The 22,581-nt window shown below is 36.5% G+C and overlaps 1 protein-coding gene across 3 annotated transcripts in view; it reads left to right on the forward strand.

Moving 5' to 3' along the window:
• RALGAPA2 (Ral GTPase activating protein catalytic subunit alpha 2) overlaps positions 1-22,581 on the forward strand; it is a 369,400-nt gene that overhangs the window by 254,414 nt on the left and 92,405 nt on the right. For all 3 annotated transcript variants that reach the window (XM_036009474.1, XM_036009475.1, XM_028523690.2), the window contains 3 exons: positions 4,140-4,263; positions 7,920-8,075; positions 13,839-13,997. In XM_036009474.1, the coding sequence (XP_035865367.1) occupies positions 4,140-4,263; positions 7,920-8,075; positions 13,839-13,997 (439 nt within the window). The remainder of the gene's footprint in view (positions 1-4,139; positions 4,264-7,919; positions 8,076-13,838; positions 13,998-22,581) is intronic.

Here is a 22,581-nt window from a genome sequence, read left to right on the forward strand (position 1 = left end):
CCTAATCTGTGCTTTTCATGTGGTAGCCAGTGGCCATTTATTCTAATTTAATCTCTGCAACCATCTTTCTTTCTGATGAAGAAGAGAGCCTTAGCTAGGCCAAATGTCTTTCCTGTGCTCTCACAATTGTGTTGCTTGAAGCAAGTGAGTCTGACTTCTTACCCCATGCTGTGTACTAATGCACTGGTATTCTGCAGTTTGTGCTCTACAGTGTTAGGAAGGATAAAATCAATTTGTTGTAATTGGTAACTTCCTAACAGGAAGCCTCATTTTCCAAAGCTGGTCAAATCTCAGTTCTCCCTCTTTTTCAAACAATCTTAGACACAGTTCTAAAAATAGCTCACAACCAGTTTTTTGATTTTGGGAAATGAGTGCTTCCAAAAAAACACCACAGTGAAGTAAATATAATACTTGGTACATAACAGCTACTCAAAAATCTTGAACAAACTACTTCCTTAATCTTTAGTTTTTAAAATATTCATTTAAAAAATGTCTTTTGTTCCTCTTTCATTCTCTTTAAGAATATCATTAGGTCTCCCATTGGGACTTGAAAAACCTGAAGCAGTTATTCCTTGCATTGACCCTCATCATATTCAGTTTCCCAGTTGTTGTTGTGCTTCTTTTTCTCTAGAAGAATAGGGACTGAATTCTCTTGGAAATTCTGTGAGGGACTTTTTCTGAAGGACTTAGGGATTCACTGTCCTCTCCCTCTCATCTTCCAGTATTAAATAAGCAGTCACTTGGGTTCCAAACCCTGCTTTTCAAGCATATGCTGAATTACTTCATGCTTCTTAGTATTAAGTGAATACATTGGTATCTTGTGAATGTTACTGAACTTTAATTGCATGAGGTACAATTGAATTAGCTCCTTGGGGTACTGTTGCAGTAAATACAGTTTTGGACAGCTGACTAGCAAATCCTCTGCCCCTTGATTAAAACCCCAACTCCTCTGCCTTCCACTTAAAACCCCAACTCCTGGTGCCTTCTTGACATCAAAAAAGTGTCAACTTACTTTATGGTAAAGGGTGTTTTCAAGGTTTTGTTTGGGTTTTTTTTAAGTGAAAATAAGTCAGTACTCTTCAGCTATGAGAAATATAGACTGTGGCATATATTGGTCAGTTAGCATGTAACATACCTTGTCCCTCAACTTTCAATTCAGATGTTTTTATTTATTTCTGTTATCAGTTTCTCTCTATGCTGTCAAGGCATAGTTCTTAGCATGTACTTAGGAAAAGTAGAGGCTGTCTTGCAATCATTTATATCCTTTGTATACTGTGAAGTTAGCAAAGATGTAAATAGTGTGATGACTATACATACAAATTATAGTGAGTTTCCCCTTTTAAATATTAATGCCTCTTGTCACCACATGGTAAGGTGAAGATTAAAATTGTTTCTTCTTTAGCTTTTTAATGTGACAGCATAGGGAAATTTGTCTATTTCTGGTCTATTTCTATTCTGGTCTATTTCTAATAAGGAAGAAAAATGCATTCTAATGAAGAAGAGGAAATGGTTGATATTACATATGTGTATTCTTCAATTACCTGCTCCTTCATGCATGGGTCCTGCAGCTTATGGATATGAAGTGCAGTTGATGTTGCTAATTATCATTTCAAAACCCTGGCTCTCATAAGGCCAAACAACAGCTTCTGCATCCATGCATGCTCTCTGTGGTGCTAACATTTTGGAGGATATGAAACTTGATTAATGTTCATAGCTAAAAGTCACCTTTCCTCACACCTATATCAGGCAGGCAGTTATTGGGGCTTAGCTCCTTTGTGCTCCCACATTTAGTTAATGACGACTCAAGGATATGTGAGCAGCTACAATGTAAAAAGTTTGGACTTTAAGGAGAATAAACAAAAACATTTCAGATAAACCTAAGACTGTTTTCATGTATGCAAAGTACATAGAATAGAGAAAAAATAAATACTGAGTTCTTTTAAATATAGAGAGAGAGCTGCCAAAAGAAATTAAGTAACTATACTTTTTTCTTCTTGGTTGAAAGACACAGTCTTTTAGGTCATGGTTATGGTCTCTAGTATCATCTGAGGCCCCAAATTATTATATCTCTGAGAATAAGGGAGTCATATTCTAGGCTGTGTATATACCCTGCTTGTCAGTCAGGGACTAAATGGTGTTACCTTCAGAACTTTACACTGCATGAGGACAAGTTTACTGACAGACAGTCTGGGAGCACACGATCTATACTAAAGCACTGAGTCCCAGGGATCCGTCCCCACAAAACTCACCTCTCTTTATAACACCTGTTCTCATCAAGAGAGGCACCCCTAAGAATGTGCTCATGCCACACCAGTTAGGGTGTTCAGATTGTTCACCTTCTCCAGTGGCAGCAGGACAGTGCACATCAAAAGCCTTAAAAATGGTTAGTGTTCAAGATTCCATTTGTATGAATTTATTTTAAGGACATATCAAAGACAATGAGAAAATGTCTCTAAAAATGGAAGCAACCTAAATGTCCTAGAATGAGGATTTGGTATGTAGTATATTAATACAATGGAATGCTATACTACCATTAAATAACTTGGTTATAGAAGCACATAGTATTAAAGTGTTCACACTAAAAAATGGTTCAAATGGAGAGTTGTATGTTATGTATGTTTTGTACAATAAAGTGTTCATAAATATTATAAGTGAAAAAATCAGTTACAAAATACAATATAGTAGCTGCTCATTTTTTGTACAAAAATAGTAACAGTTAATGTTCTTTGCTTATATATTCAGATAACAAGTTTTTGTAATTTTTTGTGAAATTTTGTGGTTTGCCTTGTATGTTTATTACATGTAAACTATGGGGGTAGAAATGAATAAGCTGTCTGGATAAATATGAGAGAACTCTCCTCCATTTATTTATATGACTTTTTGGTTGAATTTTAATTCAGTCTGATTGTTAGTAAAACAGACAAACAAAAACAAACTTCAGAAGGACATGCTTGAGAATGTCCTTGAGAATAAAATATGAAGCCCAAATTCCACCAATATGGATGTCTATAACATGATTACAATGTTGAGATATTAGACAACAGAAACATTTTCATATTGTTTATGCACTTAATAGTTTTTTTCTATGAGATCTTTCAGAATGCAATGCAAATATGAGAGGGATGGAACTACTACAGAAGTGGTGATTCAAATTTTAGAAGATAAAAACTAGAGTAAAATAAAACTCTTGAATGATGAGAGTGTGGAATGAACGATTCTTGATTAAACCACTGTTTCAGTGAGAACCATGTTTTCATCTCTAAACTGTTACCAAATTGCTTGGCAGAGATCCAGTTATTTTGACACTTTAGAGTATAATTTGTAGAAATTGGTCACTAATACATTTAAATATATCATCATATCTCTGGTCAGCTCACCAGAGATTCAACTGGGCACCTTTCCTCAAGGCACATATTATGTTTACTAGACTTAACAGTAACATGGCCAAAACCCATCATGGAAAAAGTGGATGAAATGTCTATATGGCCTAAGAGGTTTCCCTCTACAGCTATTCACCCTACCAGGCACCATCAGATTAGTCAGAGCATGAAGTGGGTATACCCCCTCACAAAGAAAGTATCTAAGTGTGTTCTCCTTGGAAGAAGTTTGTGTTTTTCATAAAGTTTTGTGAGGCATGTTCTACAGTTCTAGTCATAGAACTATCCAGTATCCCTAGCTCAAAGTTTAGAAATAATGAAATATGGGTAGGAACATGGATCTATTCACAATTGATATCCATTTAAAATGCTTTCAAATATATTTTCTGCCAAAAGTAGAGAGAACTTGTCAATGTGTTGTAACATGCTGTTAAATATGCCATATGTCTTTAGAGAGTGACCTCAAGAACTAGACTTCCTGCTTCAGTTCCCAGTCTCCAGCTTGGTGTATGTGCTTTTTAAAAACTTTCTGTGTCTCCTTTCAACCACCCCTACATGGAGGTGACGCTGATAATGCTTACCTCATTAGGGTAGTTGCAAAGAGTAAATGAGATCATGTGTGGAACCTTTCTAGAATAGTGACTGACCCCTAGTAATTTCTTAGTAAATGTAAGCTGTATAGTAGAAGTCATGCTGGTGGTAGTAGTAAAATAAAATTTTATATATAAGAATTCTTACTCCTTTAAATTTAAAAATTTGTAGCCGTGAAACACATAAAATTGCAGTGTTTTACATTGCTGAAGGTCAAGAAGACAAGTGTTCAATCCTTTCCAATGACAAAGGAAGCCAAGCATATGAAGAGTTTGTTGCTGGACTTGGATGGGAGGTAATACATTTCATTTAATAGATATTTGTTGACCAGCACTATTTGAAGATGTATATAAACTATACTACTTGTTTGTACAGGTAATCAATTACCTGATTAATTACCTGTGTTTTTACATGTGTATTTTACATTCAACTATAGCATGAGTAGAGTTCTGGAGTTAAAGAATGTATTGAATTTAATATTTTCTACTAGGTATTTAGTACTTCATACATGAACTTTTATTTCCCCTTAGCTTTCCTTTTAACATTATTTCATTTGCTCTTTATTAGAACTGAATGAATAGTCAGATCAGGTCAGATCAGCTCACATCAGTTCACCCAGCCATAGACAGTTTGTAGTAAGAGAAGGCAAATATGGGCAGAGAAGCAATGGCTTTGGCCACATTATGGAGAATGGAGAAGAAATCAATGACGTGATGGGTGAAACAATAAAGAATTGACTGAAGTCAAAAGTTGGAATGAAAATAGAATATAGTAGCTGTGATGGTTTAGCTTTCAACCTGTTTCTAGGATAGATCCCAGGATGACAAATAATGAAAAAATATGTTCTTTTTGTTTTTTTTTAACTAAATGATACTCTGACAGACAGAAATGTATACATTTTTACATATGTGTGCATATGCATATGTCTGTTCCCAGAAACACAATCTAAAGAAAAATATATTCCCATAATCTAAAAGAATTCAGAGTAATTAAAATGAAAATCAGCATATCTGAAATAATTTTTCTTCTTACTACTTTTGTTTTGGTTTCTTGGTTATTTGTGCTGTGAGAAACTCTCTGGGTGTATAAGAAAGACTTGTTTCTGAGAGATGAAGTTAACAAGGAACTGATATGGAGGTGGGGACAGGGTATTAGTACTTCAAGACAATGTACTTTCTGAAAGGTCAAGTAGGTCTTGGTCTAAGAGAGTTGTTATACTTTGAACAAATAATTATTCTTTTTACTAATAAGGTTACATTGTTGTTATGCAAAATACTTAACTAATAGGTTTTTGAAAAAGTAATTAGATTAAAAGTAATTAGATTAATTCTTAACTAGAGTTTTAACAAAAGATCAGAAAATTAGTTAATTCAGTGTATTTATTGGTTGTATTTGGCACAGAAGAGATTCTTCTGGTTTTTCCTTATTATCTTTGAATAGTTGCTTTACTTAGAAGAATACTAGTTTATGAAAATTTAAAAAACAAATCTAGGCACTGAGAAGTAAACATTCATACCATAGCTTAAAAAAAAAAATATGACTCCCAGCCAAGATGGAGGCATAGGTGGACACACTGTGCCTCCTCGCACAACCAAAATTAAGGACAAAAAAAATTTAGAAACAAAAAAAAAAAAAAAAAAAACCAGAACAGACAGAAAACTGAACTGTACGGAAGTCCCAACAACCATTCATCCAGACTGGTAAGAGGGGTGGAGTCGGTGGCCAATGGAGAGGGGTCATGGCAGAAAAAAGTGGTGGCTGGCAGACCCCAGTCACAGGCGTGGGGCGGCAACAAGCAGACCCAGTGAGGCACACAAGGCAGCTGGCTGTCCTCAGTCACACATTTGCTCGCAGATAAACCAGGTGAAAACGGGCAGTGAGACAGATCGTGCAACCAGGGTGCCAGCACCAGGAAATAAAACCTAAAAGTACTGACTGAAAACCTTGTGGAGGTTGAGGTGCAGGGAGAGACTCCCAGCCTCACAGGAGAGTTCAATGGAGAGACGAACAGGGTCCAAGAACATACACAAGCCCACCCACCCAGGAACCAGCACCAGAAGGTCCAATTTGTTTGTGGGAAGCGGCAGAAGGGACTGAAATCCGACAGAGAGCAGAGCAAGTGCCATTGTTCCCTCTCTGAGGCCACCCCCACATACAGCATCACAACCCAGCAACTGGGTTGCCATGCCCAAGGGAACACCTAAGGCTCTGCCCCTCATTACAATAGCAGGTGCAACCAGACCAAAAAAAATAAAGGCTCAAAGGGAAGAACAAATCAAAGCTCCAAAGCCAATACTTTCAAGGGACCAAGAGATCTCCAACCTATCAGATTCACTGTTCAAAACACTGGTGATCAGGATGCTCACAGAATTGGTTGATTTTAGTCGCAAATTAGATGAAAAAATGAAGGCTACACTAAGTGAAATGAAGAAAAATACACAGGGAACCAGTAGTGATGGAAAGAAAATTGGTTTTCAAATCAATGGAGTGGACCAGAAGGAAGAAAGAAACATCCAATCAGAAAAGAATGAAGAAATAAGAATTCAAAAAAGTGAGGAGAGGCTTACGAACCTCCAGGACATCTTTAAATGTTCCAACATCCAAATTATAGGGATACCAGAAGAAGAGGAACAGCAACAAGTGGAAAAATTATTTGAACAAATAATAAAGGAGAACTTCCCCAATCTGGCAAAGGAAATAGACTTCCAGGAAGTCCAGGAAGCTCAGAGAGTCCCAAAGAAGTTGGACCCAAGGAGGAACACACCAAGGCACATCATAATTACATTACCCAAAATTAAAATGAAGGAGAATTCTAGAAGCAGGAAGAGATAAGAGAACAGTCACCTACAAGGGAGTTCCCATCAGACTGTCAGCTGATTTCTCAAAAGTTATCTTACAGGCAAGAAGGGGCTGGAAAGAAGTATTCCAAGTCATGAAAGGTAAGGATCTACATCCCAGATTGCTCTATCCGGCAAAGCTTTCATTTAGAATGGAAGGGCAGATAAAGTGCTTCTCAGATAACGTCAAGTTAAAGTAGTTCATCATCAGCAAGGCCTTATATGAAATGTTAAAGGGACTTACCTACCAAAAAGAAGATAGCAAACAGGTACAGTAAAGTGACAACAAACTCACAGTTATTAACAACCACATCTAAAACAAAAGCAAACTAAGCAAACAACTAGAACAGGAACAGAACCCCAGAAATGGAGATCACATGGAGGGATAGCAACAGGGGAGTAGGAGGAGGGGAGAGGGGAAAAGGTACAGAGAATAAGTAGCATAGATGGTAGGTAGAAAATAGACAGGGGGAGGGCAAGAATTGTATGGGAATGTAGAAGCCAGAGAACTTATGACATATGGACATGATCTAAAGGGGGGGAATGTGGGTGGGAAGGGTTGTAGAGTAGAGGGGAGTGAAGGGGGGGAAATGGGACAACTGTAATAGCATCATCAATAAAATATATTAAAAAAAGAATATGACTCAGTCTTTTGGCAGTGGTGTAAACTAGAACAACCCCTTTAAAAGGCAGTTTAGCAATTACTGTTAAATTTTGAAACACCTGTACCCTTTGACCCACCATCCTGTAGAAATACTGCTTTTAATCATCCTCAGGTTTAACCAGCAGAAAAGTCAGTAAAACCATCAATAGGGAAAGTGTGTGTGTGTGTGTGTGTACACCTAGATACATAAATATACACTTACATATATACACATACACACATCCAGAATGAGAAAAGTTAGAGAAATATACAGGTAATTTTTAATAATTGGTAGGATTATAGAATACTTTCATTGTTAATGTTTCTTTAATATTTTAATTTTGTCTAACTTTTTATCAGAAAGCTATAGAAATGAACATAGTTGGATATTTTGAAAATCCATGTTCCTACTTAGTGAATAAGAACAGCTGTTTAACCCTGATTCATTTTTCCCATTGTGACCTGTATCAGGTGGATCTCTCAACCCACTGCGGATTCATGGGTGGACTTCAGCGCAATGGCAGCACAGGTCAGACTGCTCCTTACTATGCTACGTCGACTGTGGAAGTGATTTTCCACGTTTCCACTCGGATGCCATCAGATTCAGATGATTCACTCACCAAAAAGGTAAGGGGCCCTGGTTTATAGGTGAGGCTCTCCTAGAACTGAACAAAGGCCATGGCATAGCATGCATTGAACCAAGTTAATTCTGGATTCAACCTCAGTGTCACTCATCCCAAACTACAGTTGTAGTTAATCTGAAATATCCAGCGTATCACAAACCAGATAAAGAAATATGTGAAAAACAATGAGCCATTTGAGTCTTAAATCCTGAGATTAAGAGTTAGGAAAAAGAAGGATCTTAAATGTTGATACTTTTAGATTTTCTGTCACGTGACTGTTAACTGATAGTAAGTAATGGTGTTGACCTCTCAGGCTGGCAAAGGTCATAAGATATAATGACACTGTACTGGTGTAGCTCCAAGAAAGCAGGTACCTCTTAGGCTTGCTGTGGGATAATTTGGCAATATCTGTCAAAAGGATAATGCAGGTGTGCTGTTGTCCAGTTGTTACACCTTTGGCACTGTCCTTGTGTTCTCCTTCAAGTTGGCCCTGTGGGCAGTTTTCTCTAGAATTCAAAGGAAATCTTCTTCACCCCTGAGGAAACTCCCCGCCCCCCCTTCCTCAGGGTAACATGCCCTGTACTTTCCAATCTGCTGGATGCTCACCTCAGGTGACATTCTGTTAGAAGTAAGGAACACCTAAATAGAAGAAGAATTTTAATTTGAGAGGAAGCCTAAAAATCTGACCCACTCTTGTGAGTTTCCAGATGAGAAGAACTTTGACTAGCCTGCTAGTGAGTGGCAGAACCTGCGATTCCTACCTCACACCCACTGTGTTCCTACATGGATGCAAGGACAGTGCCTGGGTGGGTTGGAGTACAGATGCTGGCCCCCGGGGATGGGGAGTCTGGAGCGGTTCTGATAGCCATAGCCTGGAGACAGATAGATCTGGGCTCAAGTGTTTATCCAGTTACTTTACCAGCCTGTGCCTCAGTTTGCCCATCTGTTAAATGAGATTAAAAACAACCTATGTCACAGGGTTGTTGTGAAGTAAATGTATAATGCCTGCAAAATTGCTTGGCACAATGCCTGGTAAGATTTCTAAACATCAGCTCTCGTCATTGTACACCCATTGGTCTAATCAAGTCTTTTATTCCCCTGCCCCATTAGGCAGATGATTGATATTAGCTGATGGGCCTTACTATATCTGCTTTATTTCTTTCCTCTTCAGTTTTGCTTTTTCACTACAATAGCTCAGATCTGTGGACCACATTCGTGGTGTCTGGCAATGAATCTGCTAATGAGACCTCCAAACTTAGTTCATGGCCAATCACAGGCAACTCTCACAGTGACAAATTGTCTGGTATGTACAAAGCATGATTGGCTTTCACTTCTTGGCCCACATGCTATCATTGCCTCTCATTGGCCATCAGCTGGCTCCCACAGATGTGAAGGAGCTGCCTCCACGTCTTAGGTTTTGATGGCTGCCCTGGTTGTGGTGTTTTTAGTAAAGGGGACCCTACCCTCAGAGAATCTATTTCAGATTACCAAGATCTCAGGCAGGGCTTACACATTCATTTTATTTACAGTATCATATAATTGCTGCTACTCTGCAAATGTATCACCATAGTTTGTAATTTTATGACTGAAAACTATTTCATTAAAAGATAGATTTATATATAAATTATTTTTAAAAATTACTTCCTAAGTAAAGGAGGATTTTTTTTGAGAAAAGATTTAGTGTTTTCTTGATAAAATGTCATGTGATAAATAATGTTCCAAGGCTTGGCCTGCCTGAAAGATTCCCTACTGTAATAATCAAAATTCAGCTGATGCCTTTTGCAGCTCCAAGATTTAGCATCATTAGTGACAAACTCTCTTTATTAGGATGTCTCACAGCTAGACTAAAAATCAGTCACAGTAATAGCAGCCCACAGTTCCTTGTTTTATTCTAACTAAATTGTTTCTAACAGCTTAAAAATGAGCTGCAAAATTCTAAAGTGTTTCATGCTCTCTTATACCCCTGTCATGGAGGCAGTTTTTCAGTTCTGCAATTTGGTTGCAACCCCATACTGAACTCTTGATCCTTCACTACAGAAATTTGTTAGCTCTAGCTAGATTAGATTTTTCACAGCTAATCTAACTGCTGTAGGGGTTTGCAGAGTGGAGACAGAGCTGTGCTATTGGATTTGTCCAATTCATTTGACTCCAGGAATATAATTGCACTTATGTCTTACAAGGCTTTTATAGCCTCAGGCTGGCCAGCCACATAAAAAAAAACAAATTGGCAGTGATACAGTAAAAGTGAAAAGGGATGAAAGGCCCACATTATCAGTCTCCAGGCAGCACTGTTCTGGCAGGAAGTTTCTTGGTTAATTTACAAATAAAACTTAGATTTTAGGATGGGCACACTGTCAACTGAACAATGGGGATGTCAGGCCTGACTGTTACTTAGTAAAAGTAGCAGTCAGGCCCACTGAGGAGCAGGAATTCTTCAATCAAACAGACGACTCCTTCTAGAGCCAGCTGGCAATGTAATGCAATTAGTCGAGAAAGGAGGTCAGCCTTTTAGGTGTGCACCATGACCAGTGTCACCAGTGTATGCAGTGCATTCTGCCTGCAGTAGCAGGCAGAATGGCCCAGGCAGAGGGACTTTAAAACTCTGTCAGAATGTGAAGTGGCAGGACATGTGCTTGATTTCTTAAGACTTAAGAGCCAAACATTTGTTCTGAGCCTGTTGTACAGTTGAAGAAGTAGCTGGTATGAATGACAGCTCCATTCTAGGACAAGAATCCTCATTCTCCTCCCAGATTATACACAGGTCACATCACCTTAGGTTGTGTGCGCAGAATTCATTGATGAATCTCTGATTTAGGGCCTCTAATCCAAAATTTTCAAAACTCATAAAATGACATCTTGATACTGAAGTCCTTTTAAATTAAGCAACACTGAAGTTTCCAGGTTAATTTATTCATTTTACCTACTTGTATTGTCATTGACAGAAGTGGGTGTGTTTCTGCTCTTTGCTCCAGATTTATCAGCCAATTGGTCCTGTGGTCTTAGCTCTTAGTTTTGTGAGTTAACTAGTTAAACTGTGATGTGTGCAGAGGTCTGAGACACATGACATTGAAAGCAGCTTTGAGATGATGAATATTGTGTTATTATCACACAAAAGTAGCTCTTCCTTAATAACAAAATTGCCACATTGGGAGGATGGGTCTATTGGTATGGCACTTTTCTCTCTTACTTTAGTTCTAAAAATACAATTGCAAATAAAATTAGGAAAGACTTACTTGGGTTATACAATTGAGCAACATAATTTAGAAAAAGGAGAATAACTACAGAATTTCAATAATCACTATGTTACTTCTGAGCTAATGCCTTGCAACACATATTTCTGGATTGACAGGAGAGGTCACACAGAGGGTGTTGGCAATAGGTGGCAGCCCCACATTTGAAAGACATTCAGTAGGTGGGTTGATTCTGTTAAGATGTTTGTGCCAGCATTATATCAAGGGGCACAAAACCACCTGGAAGCTTGGCTCTCATTGCAGAATGAGAAGTATAGGTGTGAGTTCTGGGGAGCCCCAGTTGTCACAATTACCTTCTGCTGGTCTAAATTCTTTCTTAAGTTTCAACTTGATACTATTCATATTTCCCTTGAAAATGCCTTTATTGTGCTGCGGGGCAATGCTGGCTACCATGTTTTCCCTCCAGAAGGATTGCATGTCAGGTGTGTGTTGTAAGGTCCTTGAATGTTTTATGAAAAAGGAAAAAGAAAAGAAAATTTTAACCTCTAAGATGGAAAGAGAGAAATATTCAGTTACTGTGAGAACCCACCGTTTCTTTCCTATTTACGTAACGGATTGCCTGCTACTCTTTTATCCTTCATATGTGGTGGCAGGGCACAGAAGAGAAAATAAAAATATAGTGAATAGTTTTGCATTTAGAAATTTGTAGATATCATTACATTATCCTGGATATTGTGATTTGTGCTCAGCACCTACATTTGCAGTTGTCCCACAGAGCCCATATTCAGACACAATGAATTTGTGTGCCTCTCACTATAGGTGCAAAGGTACAAATACAAATCTGTTTTTCAAAATTTAACTTGTAAACTTGTTCCCAGAAGTATGAGAGTGAAGAATAAGAAGGCATTGTAACAGACCAACTTCCTTTGTAATTTTATAAAGGGAAAGGAGGCCATGTTAGCATCGTTTCCAGTTTTTCCTTTGTGGTCAAATAGTCTATAAAGAGAGTGATATTTACACTATTATGTTTTAAAAAAGAGTATTCCAAATCATCCTTTTTTAATATTTTAAGATTAATACATTAGCTTTGATATAACATTTGAATGCCTCTCAACTTAGTCACTTTTAGGGTTCATCTATCAAATAATTAATGTAGGAAGCAAGAAATGCGTTTTCAGCCCTGGCTGGCATAGCTCAGTGGATTGAGCTTGGGCTGCTAACCAAAGTTTTGCAGGTTCGATTCCCAGTCAGGGCACATGCCTGGGTTGCAGGCCATGCCCCCCAGCAACTGCACACTGATGTTTCTCTCTCTCTCTCCTTCTCCCTCCCTTCCCTCTCTAAGAAATAAATAAAAATAAAATCTTAAAAAAAAAGAAAAGAAAAGGCTATACATTTTTAAAAAATGGGTTTTCATGGTGGTAGAAAGTGGTATTTGGCAAGTGTGTGAGAGGGCTGAAATCTCAAATTTTCAGTAGGTGTCAAAGGGCCTTCACAATTTTAGGACTTCAGTTTTGGCCAACATTTTAATCTTTATGACCTGGTTTATTTTAAATACACTTTCAGGCTTTCTCAGATGATTTCATAGGCTGTTTTCTTCAGCCCAGGACATGTAAGCATTGTGTCAAGAGTTTTATCACAGGTGTCCTTGCATCTGACAGAGCTAAGTCCTAGAACTTAGAAAGGTCTCCTCAGAAAGGCCAGAGGCTCTGACTTGTTTTTAAATTTTATGGCCTTTCTATGTATAAAATGGTAAACAAGTGAGCTAAACTATTTGAGCTATGACAACACAAATAACTTTTGGTGTAGGCTTAGACAGGTGTGAAAAGTAGAAATGGCACTGAATTAAGAGCCCAGCCAAGGTTTCCAGGCCTGCTCTGCCACCCACTGTTCATGCACCTTGGGTAGGTGATGCCTTCGCCTTCCTGAGCCCCATTGCCTCCTTGTTAGATAATGTAAAGATTAAAAAATTATGTATGAACATACTTTCTATACAATAAGGCACTCTTTAAATAATAAGTACTAGTGTCCTTATTACATTTAAGTAATATTTATTAGTTTCTTAAACAAAACTAATTTTAAACATATTTCCTGAAGGTTTATCACAAGTCTAGCTTTATGCATTTGGTAGCAATTGTGCTATGATGGCTACATTCTCTTATATTCTTTTTTTCTTAATAACCATTCAACTAAGTCTTATGAAGCTCTGTAAATAATATAGAATAAAATACTCATGTCATTAATTATTTACAAACATGTTCAGCAATAAAAGTATAAGGCTTTGATGCAGGAGTAAAATTTAATTTTAAAAAATTCTTTGAAAAGGTCTTGTCCACATCCAGCCACAATGTGATGCTTATGTGCATCATCTTAATACCAAATGTGTTTTATGGCAGGTGAGCTGTGTGTTCATGCCTTGATGTTCTTTCAAATCCTCATAGAGGACATTGGTATTGTAGCCTTTTGTGGTAGTAAAATAATTTTTGTCTCTGAGTATTATAATTCAATTTGTAAGCCATGACCCCTAATAAACTGCTTGTTATTACTCTGATTAATAAAGAGCCAATTTGCCATTGCAGCTCCGCCACTTGGGGAATGACGAGGTCCACATTGTCTGGTCTGAACACTCCAGGGACTATCGCAGGGGTATTATCCCAACTGCATTTGGAGACGTTTCAATCATTATTTACCCAATAAAGAATCACATGTTCTTTATCACGATAAGGAAGAAACCAGAGGTACATTTTCATGTTATTGACTGACTCATATAGCATATGCCATGTGATTACTGTTATTAAAAACAATGATATAAATATGTAAAAGGGGATTTTTTTCCCAAGTCATAAATGTCTTACATATATCTGAATTACAAATGTTATAGGAATTAAATATGAATTGGGATTTTCAAAGAATCCATCATGAGCACAGAATTCCATATTTTATTACTTAGCCTTTTTGAAAATATTTTTTAAATGTCTCAATTTTTTAAATTTTGTAATTTAAAAAACTATAATTTTAAATTTGGGGCATTTTGATTAATAAGAATTAAATGGATGCCATATCACATCTAGTGTTTTGTGGATGGCTGCGGTTATAGAATTCAACCTTGCACAGTGAACAGACACTGCTTCTCGAGACTCGGACTGCTGCTAGCAGGGCTCAGTTCTTAAGGATTATGGGCATGTCCCTGAAGAAGCTGGGCTTCTGTAGCACAGCCCATGTGATGACCTTTAACAGTTGAAGCACCTTGCCACAGAATCAGCCATGTCAATTCAGCCATGTCAATTGGTATTGATCTTGGGAATAGCTGGAACAATCAGTAGTTATGTGCCATGTGCTAAATTCACTGCAGTTTTGGTCCTTACCATGTCTTTAGTGGTATTTAACTGTGCTTTACATAATGACTTGTTTTTGTTTTGGAATTATTAATAGAAGGGGTTTTATAAGTGTTTTAATTAAACATTTGATGTATTAAGTCACTCCTTAAGAAAATGACTTGTGCTTTTTAAGCTTGATATTAAAAATAATCATTTATATTCCAAATTATTCTCCTAAAGTAATTAAAAGTTACCATTCTAAATACTCTCTACTTTTGAGCTTTTAAATAATAGGTATCTGAAATTTTCTGGGATATATAACCTGAAGTGTTAAAGTCAGGAGGATTAAATGAACTAAGAAATGAAAGGTGCTTCAAACAGTCCCTGGCACAGAGTAAAGCTATTTAAATGTTAGTTATTATTATTATTGTCATTATTTTTTGTTATAGTTACCACCATGAAAATAGAATAAATAATGAATCTTAAGTTTAACGTGATTATTTCTCAGACTACATAGATATATTATTCAGCCACTCCTGAATTCAGAATGGTCACATTCTGTCTGATGAGAAACCTGACACAAAGGGAACCCTCTTTTCTTTTTAGGGAGCAAAGATGCCCATAGTTTTTTTATGTTAAGTATATGTATTATCTTTGATTCAGGTTTCTGTGTATATGAAGTTTTTGCTTTTTTATAAGAAAATGCTCTTAGTGCTAATAACAGTTTTATTTATGTACAAAGACCACTACTTCAATTTTAAAAATTAAACTGAAAAGTTTAGTATTAGCCAATCAATAAATTTAGTGCCTGATAGCTTTTATAACTGGAAAATGTGTTTCTTTAATATTTAGTATGGATTAATTTGGCTTTATTAGTTCATTCTCAACCTGCTTCTCTAAAATGTCACTTAATATTTTTAAAAATGTTGACTTTATTTCTATGATATATAAAGAACATAAAAGATAGTATATTTATAATGCATGAAAACAAATATTAACATAACTTTTAAAATTTCTTTTAAAAATATACGTAAGTTTTATAAATTTGGTCATAAATTCTGACAAGATGAATTGAGCAAATCACATTCTTAATATTTTAATTTTAAAAGCCTAAAAGGAAGAAGAGAATAATGGTGAACAAAAATTTAGTGTTATCCTATATTTAAAATACAAATCATTACAATGTAATAAAATTAATCCAGACATTTGCAGGGCAAGTGTGGCTGACCTTTTGTTCACCAACCACTGACCCCAGGGTGAATGCAGGAGGCTTGTGGAGGGAAAGTCTGTTTGTTTGGCTTCAGTCCCTGGTATTTAAATTGCATTCCCTAATCAAATGAAAAGGCTGTCCTCTCTATCAGGTTACAGAATCCATGGCAACATTTGGCCTTTTATATCCATAATGTTAGCCTTTTTGTTTGCATCTAAGTAGAGACACCTGGAGCAATGTTAACATTAACCGATTTAGCATTAATAGCTTCATTATATAAGAATTTCTGATCAGATAGCTGTTACTTTTGTTATATTGCTTCAGCTTGTATTGTTGTCATTTTTTATCTCCCTGCTTGGCAACCAGGCAGTGATTTGCAAATTTTTTTTTGTCTTGATTAATTAAGCAATATAATTATCAGTAACCCTGATGCAGTCTTTGCTAAACAAAGCTTCTGGGAGAAAACAATGGTCAGTCTGTTAGTATGAATGCATTCCACGCGTCCCAGATGCATGAGGATATTATGGACAATGAGGGGAAAGGCCGCCTGTGAGTGAGGACAAAGGGTGCCACGCAGACTCAACACACTGCGCATACCGCCAGGGACATGCTGCAGGCTCCTGGGACACAGACGCCTCGTTAGATTACAGCTAGTCAGCAGAGATTAATTCTCAGCCATTTGGTGCAATAATTTACCCATTCCCTAGTCTTTTAACTAGTGCTCCTTACTATGAAAGTGAAGGCTTTGTGCTCTGAAGGTTTATTTAACCTTGCCTACTTTTAGAGATTGCCACCAAAAATCATTATATTTGCTTAGAAATTATAATGACACAGCTGCTTGAATTTGAGTAATATTCTTTTGGGAGGATGGGATATGTACAAGTGTCAAAAATTCTGAGTCAAAACCATTCTCTCAGCATCTATATATTTCATTTGAATACAGTGTGGCTCAGTGGTCTAAGCGCACTTACTGGTGTCTGGGAAGCCATACTTCTCTAAGAATAATTTTAATCCTTTTTTAGGAAGAAAGAGAAAACCTCAACAGTACACAAAAGTCCTGCTCATTGGATAGAGTCATGCATATTCAAATTGTACTATTATTCATTCAGCCTCATTAATAGTGTATGTAATAATGTAAGGCTGTTTGTGATACAAGATCATAGGCAGCATTACTTCTAAGTCCTTTGCAATTTAACATATTTCACTTTCATTCCATACACTTCCCTTAAATATACAAATCATGTGTCTGGCAGAATCTGCAACCTCTTATTAATACACAACATTGGGAAATGTTGTGTTGAAGAAATGTGGGTGTGCTTATAATGAGCATATAAAACCCTCACATCCAAAAGGGCCTGTTCACTTCTTGAGCTTTTTACTGAACTTTCTTTTATAAATAAATAAATGCATACATACATATCAATGTGCTTAGCAATATCATTTCACTGTGAAATTACTTTCAAAGTAAGTCCATCTTCATAAATATTGACACAATAGTTTTTGGTTACAGAAAAGAAATGTACTATTGTTAGACTTCCGTTTTTTCTACTTTTATTACTAAGTCAACACTCAGGGAAGACTTGCATATAGAGCAGAACGTAAGTGATTTAAAAGGCTTGTTAAAATACCCAATTTGTTCTGCAGAAAGCTGAATCATAAAGCCTCCATATTGTAGTCAGTGCCCGTATTGCTGCCTTCTTTCAGTAAGTGAAAGTAATATTGGTGTTCAAAACATTTGCTTTTATGATTTTGTGAAAGTAAGTTTTAGCACTTTTCACATGTTTTTCTCTAGGCATAGTAGTGACTGGCTGGTGACTATCTAATGGAAGGGTAGAAATGCTGAAGCGACCTTGACCAGCAACAGTTGAAACAAAGGAAAAGTTTTGGTGAAGGAGTCTCCTTATCACCTCAACCAGAGTATCATTTTTATCATTGAAAAACATGTTAATGTCCTCCAAATGCTACTTACTCAGACCTGGTAGATATAGATATGGGGAGAAGGGGAGAGGATTTAATCATTCCTGAGAAGTATAGGTAGGAAAAAGTATAGAGTAGGAAATGAGACTGCAAAGTATCTTGGGTAGATCTTTTCCATTTCTTTAGACCTTAGCTTTCTGTCACATTCTCCTTGGGAACCAAATTCTCTTGACAGTCCTTTCAGGGTTTCTTCCTTCAAGACAAAAGGACCATTGCTGGATCTTCTTGTTCCTAGATAGATGCCCATCTTTTCCTAAGTTGTTCCAACTTGCCAGGCTGCTTTTGAGTTAGCATCTGGTTCCCTTGCAGACTCAGCAACTATTGTGAGTCAATGTGTATATTTGTACTTCTTCAGGATGACAGCTAGCCCAGGGTCATCACCTGGAGCAAGTGCCCAGAAATGCTCTTTAAGGCTAATTAATGCACCAGAAGTCACAATACCATTTGTACATGTGAGGCCAAGAGTAGCCAGAATTGGTACCTGTATTTGAAAGAAAATCTTTTACTACTGTGGCTTCACTATATAAGGAGTATGTTTGACTATAACATGGTTATGTAAATTTCTTTTTATTTCAGATGTGCAGTTTTCTTAAATATTTTTCTCATCCCCAACCAAATAATCTTTTTGAGATTAAGTCATTCACTTTAAAAATACTCTGGGAAATTCTCAGGGAAAGTGAGTTGTTAACTATTAAATATGTAAATAACCATTTATTTTGAAAAGGTCATTGCAGATAACCATAATTTACTAAAATTAAATGTATTACTGCAATAATAATAAAACATAATTTATTAATACTAAATATACTGAATATTATATTATTTGGTATAAGTAATTTATTAATAAATAAACATAATAAAATATTTAATTTACTATAATTAATTTATTGTGTTTTGGTAATTTATTATTGTTATCACTTTTCGTAAAGGAATGAAATTAAGAACTTGGTGAAAAGGCAGCTGTCAATTGCAGGTGTTACATCAAAATCAAATTTCTTTAATTTGTTACCACCCTTAATTTAGAGGAATTCCCTGGATACAAGGGATTTTTATTATTGCTTTTGTCCAGTTTCTGAAAGCTTATCTGTGTCTCCCATAGGCAGTTGCCAGAGAATAATAAAGAACATTTATTTATAGGATGAGTTTCAATGTAGATGAAAAAATCTATAGCCTGTTATTAACTCCTACCTCTTATCTTTCATAACAAGCTGGCTATTGAGAATTTCTTTTCAATTGACATTCCTCAAGAGTTGACATTATTTACTTCTTTTGTGGTTGATCTTTTATATATACATCTTATTCTCCTTTGCCTATTCCTCCCTCTTTGGGCCAGCCGGAGCTAGGGTGTAAATGTATACTGAGTAGCAAATGGTATATCCTGCTTTATGTCAAAAAACAAGACAGTTCTCATCCTCTAGCTCTGAGCTACTTCAGCAGGAAGGGCCTTCTGGCTCAAAAGACAGGGCATGTTCTCCTGACCTTTCAGCACCTTCCTACATTCCTATACACGTTTGCACAACTTGTGAGCTGAAGCCAAGCAAGGGAGGCCAGGGTGTCAGGGGCACACAGAACTCCTCTGTGAGAAGGAAACAAGGCCCTTAGTGTTCAAATCCTGGCCTCATTCCTTATTAGGGTATCTAACCTTAGGAGAGTTATTTAATATCTCTATACTTCATCTATAAAATGGATTATAAGCCCTCCTTATTCTAGGACTATTTTAAGGATTGAGATACTGTTTCAATGACCGAAATGTGACATTTTTCTCAGTGAATGTTAATCTTATTATTTCTCATGAAATGCCCACCCATATTCTTTCACATTTTTGTGATCATGTAACTATCTTCATAGCCTCATGGCTCTTTTAAACCACCTCTTCTGAAATAACTTTATTCATAGAATCACACTCATTTTTTTCATCTTTTTGGTGTCTGCTTTCCTAAACCATAGAGTACATATCACATCTAAGAATTTGCCCCCAGAATTAGAGATTTTATTCTTACAGGTATATTTTCTGTGTTGTATCTGAAATTCATCAGTTTGTTGTTGGTTTTTCTTTTGTTTTGTTTTCTTTATAAATACTTCCAGCACAGCTTCATCTCTGGTCTGCTTTTAGTGTAAGTTGTAGGAGGAAGTGCACTTATTTTTTTAAGGTATACATTTTAAACAATTTTTTTTAAGTGTGGTATTGCTAAAGATAGAAGGAGAGGGTTACTCTTTCTTATTTTCTTATTTGTTTGTTATTGTTACTGGGACTAGGCAACAGTGAGTGATTTTAGACAATGAGGACTGGTTCCTTGATTGTCCCCTTTGGAATTAAGATGCCCACTCCCCCAGTACTATCATGAGGAAACACTCATCAGTTGTCCTCACTACAACTAAGTCCCATCCTTTTGTTTCCATTTGAGTTTCCTCAGATCCAAATGCTTCCTCTGTACTGTAGGTGCTGATCTCAAAACAGCTTTGCCCAATCTTAGCAGTTTTTACATCTCTGTTTTAACTGTGGAGCCCTTTTCTCAAACCCACCTAACAGAAGAGGTATGGCAGAGGAAGCCTGCTCAGGACCCCATGGCCATGCCTGTCACTCTTTTTCTCTGACCTTTCAGCTATCTCCATGAAGTAAAAGACAGACAGTCACAACAGATCTTGTTCTAGAAATGTGAAGAGGGACAAGAGATTTGGTTAATGTCAGAGCCTGGGGACCTGGGGTCCTTCAATCATCATTCAGGCAGCATAATCTATTGAGGCTGCTTCATGTCAGGCTCTGTGTGAAGGCCTTGATAGCCAGTGGCAGTTTCCACTTCAAATTGAAGGAATCATTTTATCTAAAAACTAAAATCAGATCACCATTGTAGGAACACAAGGAAAAAATTATATGTGGGTCAGGAGGAATCAAGTGAGAAGCACTACCCTTGCCCCGCCCCCAACCCCATACCCAGACCTGAGTTTTCTGCTTATGGAAGAAATACCACCATGTATTGGCCTCTGGTTCCAAGGGTATACCATATCTTCTAGGTCAATATCCTCACCTCACAAGGTAATATATTCCAGTTAGTACTGGATTGAGTTGTCAGTAATTGTCATACATGCATGAGGTTGTGCCTGTGCTCCTCCATTCAGATCCACTAGTTTAGTGTGCCTCTGTCACATTGTCTTGATAGCTAGGACCAAGTCCCTACTCTGTTCTTCCTCAACAATGGTTAGCTTTTCTTGGTTGCTTTGATTCCATATGGATTTTAGTATCATTTCAAGATACCTTACATTCAACCCATAAATCAGTCTAGGAAGGGAAATGACAATAATGTTTAGTCTTCCAATCTGTGAAAAGATATATCATTCCTTTAACATAACCTCTTTACTTTTTAGACTACTTTAATGTCTCTCAATAACATTTCAAAACTTTCTATATATGTTTCCTTGTTAAATCTATTCCTATGGGCTTTGTATTTTTATGTCATTCTAAATAATATCTTTTCATTTCATTGTCTAAACATTTGTTGCTAGTAGATAGAAGTGCGATAGGGTTTTTGATAGTTTATTCTATATCTATTAACTATGCTAAACTCTCTTATTCTGAGCATTTTCTGTAGATTCTTTTGGAGATTCTGTGAAATTATGCCACCTGAAATAATGACAGTTTTGCTTCTTCCTTTTTAATTTATAATCTTCTATTTCTGGTTCTTACATTACTGTACTGGAAAGGATTTTCAGTGCCTATGTTGATAGATATGATCTAGGGGACATTCTTATCTCCTTTATGGTCTCACACATAAAGCTTTCAATGTGTTACACTTAAGTTTAGTGGTTGCCATAGGGTTGAGTAGGTATTCTTTAACAGATTAAGGAAATCCCCTTCTATTCCAAAAATGCTAAGAATTGTTTTTTCATAAATGGGTTTGAATTTTATGAAAAATTTTTAAAACATCTATTGAGGTGATCAGCTGACATTTGGCATGTATTCTACTAATGTGGTAAGCATACAGATTGATTTTAAATGAAAACCTATACATGTATTTCTAGGATATACCTAATTTGCACATTATTGAATAGGTTTAATAATATTTTGCTGGGATTTTTATAAGCATGTTCATGAGTGAGGTTGGCCTCTAATTTTGTTATTAATAAAATGAGTGGATTTGTTTTCCCTTTTCCTATACACTGGAAGTTTCTCTAGAAAAATTTTGTTTCTGAAGGTTTTGTATAATGTGCCATTAAAACTATCTGGTATGGCTTTTTTTTTATTGAAAAATAGGGGTTTTTTCACTGTGATTTAATTACTTTAAAGCTTATAGAATTAGTCCTAACTGACGTGGCTCAGTGGGTTGGGTATCATCCTGCAAACCAAAAGATCACCAGTTTGATTCCTGGTGAGGGCACATGCCTGGTTTGAAAGCCAAGTCCCCAGTTGGGAATGTGCAAGAGGCAACTGATGGACATCTCTCTCATATATCAATGTTTCACTCCCTATCTTTCTCCCTCCCTTTGCCTCTCCCTAAAATTTAATTAACAAAGAAAAGCTTATAGAATTATTAGTTTTTATTTATCATCTGTGTCTATATTTGTTAAGTCATATTTTACTGGAAATTTGGCCATTTTATTTAAATTTTCAAATGTATAGGCATAAAACTGTATACCTGTTCTAAGCATCTACAGTTGTATCTCTTATTTTTAATGATACTTATTTGTGCTTTTTTATTATTTTTTAAAATATATATAATCTTCATTATATTTTCCATTACTATTTAGTCCCCATATACTCCCCTCCCCCCAGCAGTCTCCACACTGTTGTCCATATCCATGAGTCCTTTTTCCTTTTTGTTC

The sequence above is a fragment of the Phyllostomus discolor genome, chromosome 9 (genome assembly GCF_004126475.2).
Source record: "Phyllostomus discolor isolate MPI-MPIP mPhyDis1 chromosome 9, mPhyDis1.pri.v3, whole genome shotgun sequence".
In the NCBI taxonomy this organism is placed as follows: Eukaryota; Metazoa; Chordata; class Mammalia; order Chiroptera; family Phyllostomidae; genus Phyllostomus; species Phyllostomus discolor.